Source organism: Balaenoptera physalus (genome assembly GCF_965194825.1).
Source record: "Balaenoptera physalus genome assembly, chromosome: 13".
Lineage (NCBI taxonomy): Eukaryota > Metazoa > Chordata > Mammalia > Artiodactyla > Balaenopteridae > Balaenoptera > Balaenoptera physalus.
This window is the reverse complement of record NC_138892.1, coordinates 101,469,355-101,483,374: the sequence shown is the minus strand read 5'-3', so window position 1 is coordinate 101,483,374 and position 14,020 is coordinate 101,469,355. Positions and strand designations below refer to the sequence as shown.

The 14,020-nt window shown below is 37.4% G+C and overlaps 1 protein-coding gene across 1 annotated transcript; it reads left to right on the top strand.

Moving 5' to 3' along the window:
- Window positions 1–4,988: 4,988 nt before the first annotated feature.
- On the top strand, window positions 4,989–13,795 carry LOC309640522 (C-type lectin domain family 6 member A-like; the record flags this gene model as incomplete). The annotated part of the gene is made up of 3 exons (XM_082419275.1): window positions 4,989–5,091; window positions 7,573–7,717; window positions 9,099–13,795. The coding sequence occupies 3 exons, from the start codon at window positions 4,989–4,991 to the stop codon at window positions 9,238–9,240; spliced, it is 390 nt and encodes a 129-aa protein (XP_082275401.1). The 3' UTR covers window positions 9,241–13,795.
- Between the last annotated feature and the right edge of the window lie 225 nt (window positions 13,796–14,020).

The following is a 14,020-nucleotide window of genomic DNA, read 5'->3' as shown; positions in this document are numbered from 1 at the left end:
TTTGTGGCTGTCATCCAAGGGATACAACCCTGGATTGCCCATCTCTAGTTGTCACTGGGATTTGCATTCATGGGTCCCGCAGAACTGTGGCAAACAAAGAAACAGTTCTTAATCAACTATGCCCCCATAGAACCAGCTTGCACATGCATCTGGCACCAAGCTTTTGCCACTCCACCCAGGAGACACGCTCCTTGATGGCCCAGCTGTGGTGGCCAGCAGAGCTTGAGCTCCAGGACACTAAATAGTAACAGAAAAACAGTAAAGAGCAGAGTAAAGAGCAGACAATAGAGAAAGGATAGTTTCTTTAATAAATTGTTTTGGGAAAACTGGACAGCCACATGAAAAAAAAAGAAACTAGACCACTTTCACACCATACACAAAAATCAACTCAAAATGGCTTGAAGACTTGAATGTAAGACCTGAAACCATAAAAATTCTAGAAGAAAACATAGACAGTATGCCCTTTGACATTGACCTTATCTCTCTGGATATGTCTCCTCAGGCAAGGGAAACAAAAGCAAAAATAAACAAATGGGAATCAATTGCTTTTCTTCCCTTCCTACCCAATTAAATATGTATGTTTCTTGCAACCTTGGTTGTACAGGAGTCTTTCTGCCAGTTTCCATTAGTTTACAGTGAGAATTGTTCCACATACAGATGTATTTCTGATGTATTTGTGAGGGAGGTGAGCTCCACATCCTCTTTCTCCACCATCTTGATCTCCATCTCCTCAAGTTTATTTTCTGAACACAACAGTGTGAAACTGGAATTCAATAACAGAAGGAAAACTGGGGGAAAAACCACAAATAGGTAGAGATTAAACAACATGGTCCTGAATAACAAATGGGTCAAAGAAGAAATCAAAAGAGAAATCAAGACATATTTGAAATAAGTGAAAATGGAAACACAACATACCAAAACCTATGGGAGCCCTCAAAGGCAGGTCTAAGAGGACGTTTATAGAGATAAATGCCTACATTAAGAAACAAGAAAGATTTCAAATAACCTCACTTTACAGCTCACTGCAGGGAAGATTTGTGGTGCACGATCAAGAAGAAAAAGTTTCTTATAAAGAACAATATTCCTTTTTCTCCCCTTTGTTTTCTGGGAAATGGAGATACTTGGAGTGATTAGACTAGAGGGCAGGTAAAGAGATAGAGGGGAAATTTCTAAAGACCTAGTTATGAACCAAAGTTGTCACATTCCAATAACCCTAAGAACTTGTACTCTGCCCCCTGACAAATCCCCAGAAATGGATAGATTTCAGAGGAGAAAAACCGTTCAGTTAACCTAGAGAAGCTGGATTGTGGTCACAGGAAATCTGATGTCATCCACCACCCAGATCCCATGTAGACTTGAACAAAGAGACAATCAGTAGTGACCAGGAGGCACTGAAGACTGAGTCCTTCTCTCTTTCACTAGACAACACAGAAGCTTCCCGGATTCTCCTGCAATTGCAATGAGCGAAAAGGAGCCCCAGGGTGACTGAGACTGTGTTTCCTACAAGGCTGACATAACAGAGTCGTAGAATCAGATTTCTTTTTCCTTAAAAATTGTGGAATTATTTGCACACGTAAGTTTGAGGACAAAGAGTTATACCTACTGCAACAAAGAAAAAAACACAGTGTAAAAGAAACAGTAGATCTAAACCAGGAGAGCCGTGAAGCGAAGTCCACGTTTGACAACTGTGAACAGGTATAGTGAGTCATGAGTCCAGTACAGAGGAGCAGAGCAGGGTTCTAAGGAAACCAGATTACAGCTGAACGCCATGTAATAGACAGACTAATCGGAAGGGCTGAAAAACAAGGGTATAATAGAAACAGATTATCCAAGGAAGAGTCATTAGCAACGCCAGGAAAAAAAGTTATATGAGAAAGTAGAGTCCAATTAGGAAGAAAATTAAAATGTGGCTTGAGTTAAAACAACTTCTGGAATCTAAGCAAATAAAATCCATTTGACCTAAGTGATAGGAGCAATCTCTTTTAAACAAATCAGAATTGAGACATGGGACCCATAGAGAAGCAAACATAATCTTAGCCTATCTTTTGACCCAGAAGTGTCATGATCGTGTAAACATTTCTTGACTAGAGGTAGCCTCTGCACAAAACATGGGAACTTGATCATGGCTGTAGCATAGAATGTAAATGTTAACAACCTTGACAAGGTAAAATCAAAAATGTAGCTGACAGGACTTCCCTGGTGGTCCAGTGGTTAAGATTCTGAGCTTCCACTGGAGGGGGCATGGGTTTGATCCCTGGTTGGGGAACTAAGATCCCATGTGCTGCGCAATGCAGCTAGAAAAAAAAAAAGCATAAAAAAGTGTGACTGAGAAAAGGTAAGAAAAGTGTGAAGAAAGGTGAGGGAAATGTAGGGGCAACCATTCTCATTTTAATAGAGCTGTAGCAAAAAAATAAAAGGTGAAAAATATTATTTAGAGTTGCACAAGTAACCAATCAGCTAATAGCTAAAAGTAATAATAATCACCATATAATTATCAAAATTGTAAGGAAGGTGAAAATAGAAAGTGAAAAAGAATGAGGGGAGCAAGGAGTACTATACTGTAATATTCAGAAATAGAGATATTAGTATTATTTAGAGCCATGGGGGAAAAAATCACTGGAATGTTAAAAAAAAAAATGCTAAAATAATTCACCTCTGCACGGTAGGGTTAGGGTAGAGAAGGATGGTGTGAGAGACTTGCTTTCCTTCATGAACCCTTTTGCACTATTTGAATTGTCATCCTGGGCATATTTTATTTGACAATAGGCCTTTATGATTTCAGAGTTTGCATTCTTCTTATTATTCCATACTACCCAAACTGGCAAGTATATAAGTCAGTACAAGAGATTAGAGAATTAAGATGGCAATAGCTAACCTCTCTGAGTGCATCAGAGCACAGGAATGAAGATGAGGAATCAATTATACAATGTCCAGAAAGCATGTCTAACTCAGCCATGGTTGAAAATATTGTCAGTCTCTGAGGAAACCAAAACCTGGAGACGTGACTCAGCAGGAGAACGTTCAAGACTTGGTCATACTTGAAATCAGACAAGTTATAGCACTGAAAGTCTTGATAACACATGTTTTTAGGTACAGAGAACAGCCAAAGGAAGGGATTAGAAAGGATAGGATTGAGGGTCAATTGAGCAGTTTCCAGCACAGGGTCCGAAATTCAGCAAGAAACCAGAGCCAGACTTGTGGGCAGAAAAACTGAGACAGAAACCTGATCAGATTAAATGGGTGAAAAATGGGTGCATTGGGGAGTATTATGAGGATAAGGTAAATAATTTCAAAATTTACAGACAATGCAAGTAACTTGCACTGTACATCTCAGGTCTTTAAGCAGCAAAATTAATTGCAAACCTACAAATTAGGAGCTGATGTCCTTCATGATTTCTCAGGTCAAATCAGAAACTAAGCAATACTGAGTTTGTAAGAGGTTGACATTGGTGAATAAAGCTGGAAAAGCCTGGAGAAAAGAGTGGCTGACAAGTAAGGATGCTTTGTAGACTGATTCCTAACAAGATGGTCTTACAGGTTGTCTTTGATTCATTATCCAGATCTTTCGTTTAGTGTGTCTGACATAACAGTACTCCTGACATTGTACGTCAAAACTTGGACTTTATCCCTAAGGACAATTCTGGCCTTTCTTTGCTCCCTCCTCAAGGAGGGGTCATAAAAATAAAATTAGGCCAGTTATTTTAAGGAACTTTGAAAACTGTCATTGGCCACAGGGCAGTGTAAGTTGTGTTGTATGAGGAGTCACCACCATTGTTGTTATTACCGTGCACGAAAATAGTTTCTTTTGCACAAATGTTCTTAAACTGAAATCATGCAAATGAGACCAAAATGCCTCTAATGGTAGTAGTGAAAGCAGGATCACTCAAGTTATTTGGAAGCAAAAAGCCAACCAAGAATAATGTTTAAAATCCATGAATTGAAGCAATGCTATAAAATTTCAAATTAGCAGGTCGATGGCATACTCAAGTCCCTGGGCAGCTCTGTATATCTTCTAGAAAGAAGGAATAGACTCCGCATGCATTGGAAAAGAGGTATATATGTACAGCATTTAAAGGAGGACAACAGGTGTTCGCTACAGACTAACGAACTCCATTTGAATGATTGTCAATTAAGCACAACAAGCATAAGATATTTTAAAATTAGCTTCCAAGAAGGATTCATATTGGTTTAGAAAATTTAAATAAAGGCATCTTACTCAATACTCCGTTTTGATGAAGATAGCCATTATAAACAAGGGAATGAAACAAATCTGGCTTGTTTTACAGACTAGTTATGGCAGCTGAAAACCATGTGCCCTTCACATTAATGAAGAAGACAGACAATATCAATAGTTTCCAAAGTAGGAAATACTTCAGGGATTTATCAAACAATGAAATACTTTATTTAAAAACACACACAGAGATTTAGACTGCTACAGAGAGTTTGTGGAGAGAGATTTTAAAAATTCCTTCAGTCAAAAAAAGTTAATGTAAATAACCCAAGCAATACACCCGGGAGAATATGAGTACCAGCTCATGCTAACTGTAATAACCTTGGAGCATTATTTTAAAAATACCTCTAAAGCAATGACAGTTCACATTTGTTGATATGCCAGGCACTGTTTTAAGTACTGAACAGAAGTTAACTTAATATTCTCAAAATGAAGTATGTACTATTATCTTCCCACCTTCACAAATAACATATCCAAGTCTTTGAAAAGTTAAAAATTTGTCTGAGCTCCCACAGAGAGTATGGTAGCACTGGAATTCAGATCTAGGTAACATGGCACTCAAGCCCATACTGTTAACTACTTGATTATAGTCCTCTGAGTAAAGAAGGACATTTCATCAGGTAAAAAGCTACTGATTAACACCAACTGACAAATTAATTAAAAACATAGCCTAACAGGGAGTAAGACCATATCTAGTGTGGAAATCGTGACTGGTCCACACTCAAAAAGGCGTCTGCAAGAGGAAGAAAAAGGAACAATGTATACCCACTACAGCGGTGATGAAACCAGCATGGGCAAACAGGATGACAACCACGGCAATAATCCAATGACTCAACGGGGACCCATGGCTTCCTCTTTTGGTGGAGCAAATAAAGTACACTGATCTATAGCAAAAATATGCTTCTCAGAGGACATACAGGCCAGAGTAAACTAGAAATGTCTACAAGTGAATATGTCTAGACCCACTGTAAAGATATGCCCTTCTTCCCATAAGTGCTGCTGATGCAACCTAGAGACCGTAATCAAGGACTTTAACCAAAGAACTTTCTCCAAGTAGGGTAGATAGCATCCATACTTCCAGGCTACTGACTGGCTTTATATACAGAAGGCGATACCCTTAGGAAACTGAGATTAGACACTTGCATCTGTGTTTCTTTTATAGTCAAGGACATACTTAACTTTCCTTTCAAGATGGTGTCTGTCCCTCCAACCACAATATTTTTAGATCCCATTCTAATCCTTCTCAGGTTGTCATTTTCATACTTCTTGGTTTCTATATAACTGTGTCTTATGTTAAGTCTTTTCATTTGCAAACAGTAAAAATAAGCCTACTGAAAGTTGCTAAAGAAAAAAGAAATTTATAAGAAAGCTTAATCTCCCTCACCTATTTCACTCATTCCCCACCCCCCTCCTCTCTGGAAACCACCTGTTTGTTCTCTGTATCTATGGCTCTGTTTCTGTTTTGCTATGTTTGTTCATTTGTTTTGCTCTTTAGATTCCACATATAAGTGAAATCATATGGTATTTGTCTTTCTCTGACTTACTTCACTTGGCATTCTACCTTCAAGCTCCATCCATGTTGTTTCAAATGGCAAGATTTCATTGTTTTTATGGCAGAGGAATATTCCACTGTCTTTTTATATATATATACACACACATGCTATATATATATATATGTATATATATAAAAAACCTTCTTTATCCATTAATTTATTGATGGACACTTTGGTTGCCTCCATATTTTGGCTATTGTAAATAATGCTGCAGTGAACATAGTGCATATAATATGCTTTTCTAAATAGTGTTTTTGTTTTCTTCAGATAAATACTCAGAAGTGGAATTGCTGGAATATATGGTAGTCTTATTTTTAATTTCTTGAGTACTCTCCATATTGTTCTCCATAGTAACTGCACCAATTTACACTCCCACCAACAGTGTACAAGAATTCCCTTTTCTCCACATCTTTGCCAACACTTGTCATTTATTGTCTTTTTGATAAAAGCCATTCTTACAGATGTGTGGTGATATCTCATTGTGGTTTTGATTTGCATTTCCATGATGATTAGTAATGTTGAGCAACTTTTCATGTGTCTATTGGCCATCTGTATGTCATCTTTAGAAAAATGTCTATTTAAGTCCTCTGCTCATTTTTTGAGTTGGTTTTTTTGATGTTCAGTTTCATGAGTTATTTATATATTTTGCATATTAACCCCTATCAGATATATCATTTCCAAATATCTGCCTTTTTGTTTTGTTGATAGTTTCCTTCACTGTACAAAAGCTTTTTTGTTTGATGTAGTCTCATTGTTTATTTTTGTTTCCCTTGCTTGAAGAGACATATAAAAAATATAGTGTTAGCCAATATCAAAGATCATACTGCCTATGTTTTCTTCTAGGAGTTTTTATGGTTTGAGGTCTTACATTTAAGTCATTAGTCCATTTTGAGTTTATTTTTGTACATGGTGTGAGAAAGTAGTCCAGTTTGATTGGAAAAAATGCCAAATATGTGGAATACCTTTTTCCATTTGTTCACTTTCAGTCTGTGTGTGTTCTTAAAGCTGAAAAGAGTCTCTTGGGGTTTGTTTTTTATCCAACTAGCTACTCTATGCTTATTGCTTCTTGTAGGTAATCTCTGTAATTTTAATTATCATCCCATTTGTGGGTCACCTACCTGGTATGTGGGTCTTGACTATACCATGTCTCTGCCCCACCTACTGGTCACACTGTGGTTCCTTTTTTATATCTTTAGTTATAGAAGATCTTTTCTACTAGTCTGAAGGTCATTCTCATTGATAATTCCTTTATAAATAGTTGTAATCTTGGTGTGTTGTGGGAAGAGGTGAACTCGAGGTGTTTCTACTCTGCTATCTTGGCCACTCTTGGTCAAGACTAATAATTGTTTAAGAAATTAATCACACACTACAATTCAAATTTAGTAAGAACTCCTTTATGTTTAACTTTCACAAGTAATTTAAACCACTTCCTAGAGAAGTACTACTTAGGAGAGTAGAGAAACAAATTCGAATTTTGATAACCCAAAGGCAATTTTACTGAAAAACAATGATAAATAAGATGAAACACATATAAATTTGTAAAATTTAAAAAAAAGATTGGAAGCACAAAAACTGATATGTACATTTAAAAAGAATTCTGTCTCTTGGTAAAGAAAATAAATTCTGTCTGAGATGGGAATTCATAGGATACAACTTGCTTCCTCCTGTGACAGTGTTGGTGTTTGTGGCCATTTCTCTTGGCTATCATAAGACTGTTCCTTAAACCTTGCATATTCTTTTCCCCAGAGCTATAAATAACCCTTACTCTATCCAATCTGGAAATTTCAGCCTATGACTCTTTCTTTTTCTTCATGCAGGATTTCATTGTCCAGCAGCTGAATAAATCATTGTCTTATTTTCTGGGACTCTCAGATCCACAAGGGAATGGCAGTTGGCAATGGACTGATCAGACACCTTACAAGGAAGATGTCAGGTGAGTGCAGACTCAGATTAATGAACCATAGGGCCTTTTATTTTTTTTTAATAAATTTATTTTTTTAATTTATTTTATTTTTGGCTGCGTTGGGTCTTTGTTGCTGTGTGCAGGCTTTCTCTAGTTGCAGCGAGTGGGAGCTACTCTTCATTGTGGTGCACAAGCTTCCCATTGTGGTGGCTTCTCTTGTTGCGGAACACGGGCTCTAGGCACCTGAGCTTCAGTAGTTGTAGCTCACGGGCTCTAGAGCCCAGGCTCAGAAGTTGTGGCACATGGGCTTAGTTGCTCTGCGGCATGTGGGACCTTCCCAGACCAGGGCTCGAACCCATGTTCCCTGCATTGGCAGGCGGATTCTTAACCACTCATAGGGTCTTGTTTACATCAAAAAATAGGGAAATTTTGTTAACAGCAATTATCAATGCTAACAATAACAGCTATAAGAATGATAAGAGAGTTTAACAATCATTAAGCTCTTACTAAGTACATGCATTATCTCACTTAAACTTCATAAAAACTTCTTTTTCAGAATTCATTTTATTAATGAAAAATCAAATAACTTGCCCAAGGTAAGATGAGAAACTGGGTCTCAACTCCATGTCTCTATAACTCCAAAGATGGTGCTCTTAACCATTACATTTGCTGCCCCTAAACACTTCAATTAAGTATTTCTCCAATTAATAAGATTTAAAATATCTGAATCAGTACTATGTTCAATTCTAATAGGATAATTGTATAATAATACTATTTATTTGTGGCTTAAAAAAAAACCCAGAATTTAATTATACATTATTTCATTTGATTCTTATACAACCTTGTGAACTATTTGGGGACCTTATTGTGATTCTTATTTTTGTAGATGAAGAATTTAATATCTGGGGAGATTAAATTACTTCCTTAGGTCAAAATGAGTCAGCAGCAATACCAGGTCTTTTAATTTCAAAAATAATGTCCTACCCCTCCCCACCCAACCCTACCACAGATTGTATTCCAGACTCAAGCATTCTGACATTCATTTTATGTAGCTCCATAAAAACAGAGAGATTTAGGAAGATGATAAGAGCACACAAGTGAAAGAGGTCAGGATAAGTGCTCTGTATAGAAGAGGAAGCGAAGATCAGATTTTAGGGGAAAAGTTCAAACTTACTCTATTTCACAAAAAATTTTTCTAGGAGAATTTTAGATTAGCAAATGTGAAAGTATGTGTCTGCACATGAGTTTTTTGAGGAGGGCAGTATGAAAAGAGGAAAGCAATCATTAGGGTGTTCTTTCAATGATTGAGCATTGAATGTTGAACCCCATTCTTTTCAACCCTAACCCTACATATATTCTAATCAATCACTATGCATTCACTGAGGTGATTTTAACCTTTGTTTCTCCTTAGATTTTGGCACCAAAATGAGCTCAACTCTTCTGCAGAGGAATGTACTTCAATCGTTTTTGGGGAAAAGAGAAGATGGGGCTGGAATGTTTTCTGTGATTCTAAATGGAATTCAATATGTGAAATGAAGAAGATTTACTTATGAGTGGAACTTTATTCACTGACACCTTTAAAATTTAGACCCATCGTAAAATGATAATTTCCTCTTATAATTTATGTATAATCCTTATCATAGAGGTTCATGGGGATATTCAGATGCCTTTCTCTCCTCAATTATCCCTCTTCTAGTATCATCTTTTCCACTAATCTTAGGATGAGTTTTACTTCATGTTTTTTCTTTAATTTGTTATTCATTCATTTTTTCCTTTTTAATACTTCTGTTCCATGTTCCTTGTGCCAGATATTGTTCTATTTTGCCTATTAAAAGACTTACAAGGAGGTAACTTTTGAAAATTATCATTTTCCTTCCTCAAAATTCCATAGAGAAAACTCTTTGGTCAAGATGGTGACTGGGTCTGCAGTCATCTGAAGACCTGGCAAGAGCTGAAGGATCTGCTTTCTAGATGACTCACTCACATGGCTATCAGCTTGGTAGGAGACCTCAGTTTGTCACCACAGGGAACTCTCCACTGGGTTCCTTGAATGTCCTCACAATATGGTGGCTGGCTTCCCCCAGGGTGAATAATCCAAGAGAGCAAGTAAAAGCAGCAATGTCTTTTATGATCAAGCCTCAAAAGTCAAACACTATAACTTCTGCTGCATTTTATTTGTCACATAGACCAAACCTGATATGATAAAAAGGGGACTACCCAAAGTTATGAATACCAGAAGGTGGGACTCATTGAGGGCCATTTTGGAGGCTGGACATCATGGCAGGATTTCTTTGAAAAGATTCAAAATACATGACCAAGAAGGAAAATAATTAAAAATTTTTTTCACTAAAATTATGAACTTGTGTTTATCAAAACACTTTATAGAGTTTTTAAAGTTTAAATTTTTGAAAACTGAACTGGGAGAAGATATTTCAATCACTTATAACCAGCACAGTATTAATACCAAAAACATGTAAACAACTGTCGTGAAACAATTAGAAAGACAAAAATTGGGCAAAATAATTGAAAAGCACTTCATGGAAGAGGAAATACATAATCTAATAAACATATTTTTATAGAGATGCTCAGCTTCACTCATTATTTGAGACCTGCAAGTCAAGATCACATTAATATACCATTTCATACCCTTTTTAATGGCAAAAACTAATAAACAGGTAATACCAAGAATTGGCGATGTAGACAAATGAGATCTCTTATACGTTGCTGATTTGAGTTTATACTGGTACAACCACATTAGGAAGTACATAAATCTACATTTTTCGTATATAAACATCATCCAATAAATGCTGTATTAAGAGAGATCTAGGGTCTATGAAATGTGGTTATTAAAATGAAGAGTTGTTTTGTGGGGATAACTTTAACCAGTATGTTTTAATAACCAGTATGGTTATTAAAATGAAGAATTGTTCTGTGGGGATAACTTTAACCAGTATGGATAACTATACAGTATGCTTGTATTATTTAGGCACATATATGGTAAAAGTGAAAACAAATCAAGGATTTGATCATCAAAGTTCAATATAATGGTGACATTTGTATGGTAAGCAGGAGGCAGGACTGGGAGGAGCACATAGACATGTTCTAGATAAAGTTTTAGCTTTTATATTGGGCAGTGATGTTCATATAATAAACATCAAACAAAAGAAAACAAGAATGTCAAGAGGTTAGTGTATTATGAATCTCAAATTATAATTAAAAAGTTTTGTACACCCAAAGTTCAAATATGGAAAATAATTGATTGGAGACTAAGTTAATGACAGTTGGGGATTCTTGACTGATACCTTTGAGTTCAAGATCATACTGCAGTAGCAGTGATCCCAGGATCTACAGGATCCAGAGGGTGTTGCCTCCATGCCACCATCATCACAATTTTCTTTTCACCCATAAGGGGCTGGTGGCTGGACACAGGAATACCCAGTCTAGCTACAACAATTGCATCTGGAAATTCACGATTTATGACCTTGATTATCAGCAGAAAGTTAGCTCCTGTTTCATTTTTAGGTCCAAGTCTCACACTATTGAATTTAATTGGTGGTTACAAATTTGCATCAAGAGAATAGTGAGAAGATAGTTTGGAAAATGTAGTACATAGCGTTCCAGTCTCTGAAGCACCGGTAGGCACAATGAAGGAGGTGGGAATGGATGCTGAGTGCTGATTGACTAGACCTGGCACGGTTGTGATATGGCATTCTTTAAATACATCATAGGATTTGCTCTAAGCGTCTCTATCCATAAGTGAGATGACCCACAGTTTGTGTGTGTGTGCTCTACAAGATTGAAATCAGTTTATGTTAACTTTGTAGAATGAGTCAGAATGCTTTTCTTCTTTTTCTGTTTTCTGAACCATTTCATTAAGTTTACCTGTATGTCGTAGTCTGTTTGGAATACTATAACAAAATACTGGACACTTGGTAGCTTATAAAGAACAGAAATTTATTTCTCACAGTTCTGGAGCTGGGAATACCAAATCAAGGCACCAGCATGATCACATTTCGGTGAGGACCCTCTTCCTAGTTCATAGCTAGCACCTTCTTGCTGTGTTTTCACATGGTGGAAGGAAAGTCTAGGGGTTCTCTGGAGCTTCTTTTATAAGGCACTAGTCCCATTCTTGAGGGCTCTACCCTCATGATCTAAGCACCTCCCAAAGGTCCCACCACCTAATACTATCATGTTTGGGCATTAGGATTTCAACATATGAATTTTGTGGGGACACAAGTATTCAGACCACAGCATGTAGGTATATATACGCTGCTTAGAAATTTGGTTAAATTTACCTGTAAAGTTCTCAGGACTTGCTGCCTGTTTAAGACTATTTCTTTGACCACATTTCCCTTTTTCTCTATGATTTTGAGGCTTGGGATTTCTAACTCTTCTTAGTCATTTCCAATAATTTTATTTTCTAGAAAACCATCTATTTCATATTAATTTTTTAATCAATTAATTAATTAATTAATTAATTAATTTTTGGCTGCGTTCAGTCTTCGTTGCTGTACGTGGGCTTTCTCTAGTTGCGGCGAGCGAGGGCTACTCTTCATTGTGATGTACGGGCTTCTCATTTTGGTGGCTTCTCTTGTTGTGGAGCATGGGCTCTAGGCTCACGGGCTTCAGTACTTGTGGCAAGCAGCTTCAGTAGTTGTGGCTCGCGGGCATAGTTGATCCGTGGCATGTGGGCTCTTCCTGGACCAGGGCTCGAACCCATGTCCCCTGCATTGGCAGGCGGATTCTCAACCATTGTGCCACCAGGGAAGTCCCTCATATTAATTTTTAATTTGTCAGTTTGATTAATTTGCTAAAGCAGCTCACAGCTCAACTAGTAATCTAGTTACTGTAATAAACCAGTAACTAGATTACTGGTTTATTACAAAGGATATTAAAGGAGATGAAGTAACAGCCAGATGAAGAGATGCGTAGAATGAAGTGTGGAAGTTTCCTGAGCGCAGGGACTTCTGTCCTCATGAAGTTTGGGGTGCCTTACCACTCTGGCACATGGAAGTGTTCTTGTTCACCAACGTGGAAGTTCTCTGAACCCTGTCCTTTTGGGGTTTTATGGAGGCTTTATTATGTAGAATGATTGATTAAATTATCAGCCATTGGTGATTAATTCAACCTCCAATCCTTCTCCCTTTCCTGGAGGATGTGGGGTGGGGCTGAAAGTTCCAGCACTTTAATCACATGGTTAGTCTCCCTGCTAATCAGCCTCCATCCTTAGGTTATATAGGGACTTTTCACAACTTATCTCATTAACATAAACTCAGGTGTGGTTGAAAAGGTTTTTTTTTTTTTCTTTTAATAAAAAGACACCCATTTTACCTTTATTGCTCTCAAGCTATATTAGGAACCAAGGTCAAAAACCATATATTACAAAAGTTGTTCCTATTGCTCTAATCACTTAGGAAACTATAAGGGTTTTGGGTGCTGTAAGTCAGGAATGAAGTTTGAAGACCAAATATATATCTTATTACATACTTCTTATTATAACTTATTATATCACAACCCACAAAGAAGTTTTGCATTATATAACACTTTAAAACATATTATCTAATTATTTAGTACTTTATTAAATTTTTTAATGGGTACATTCATAGCAAATGTTGCAGAATTAGGAATTATGTCATTTTTCTTGGTGAAAATACTGTAATGTAAGAAAAAACAACCCATCTAAACTGAGCCTGGACTGACTTGGGCTCAGGGTCTCTGGAAGAAGGAAGCTACAGCCTACAAAGGGCTAAATAGCTAGGGAAAGGACTGGGAAATTAGTGTGGTACATTTCATCTGGATTTTTTAAAAATTTGAATAATTTTTGTTATGATACATATGCAGATTCTGGGAATTTTTTTCTCCCTTTGGATAGAAATTAGCCCTTAACAATACTCCTTCCTTTGAGATTAATTTTACATCTAAAGTTTCCTAGACTTTCAGAGTAAAATGACTAAGGTCTAACCATTCTGAATAAATCCAGATTTCCTGGGTAAAAACTTCAGGGAGGGACTTCCCTCGTGGTGCAGTGGTTGGGAGTCTGCCTGCCAATGCAGGGGACACAGGTTCGAGCCCTGGTCCGGGAAGATCCCACATGTCACGGAGCAACTAAGCCCGTGCGCCACAACTACTGGCCTGCACTCTAGAGCCCACGTGCCACAACTACTGAGCCCGCGTGCCACAACTACTGGAGCCCGTGTGCCTAGAGCCCGTGCTCCACAGCAAGAGAAGTCACCACAATGAGAAACCAGCGCACTCCCATGAAGAGCAGCCCCTGCTTGCTGCAACTAGAGGAAACCTGTGCACAGCAACAAAGACCCAATGCAGCCAAAAATA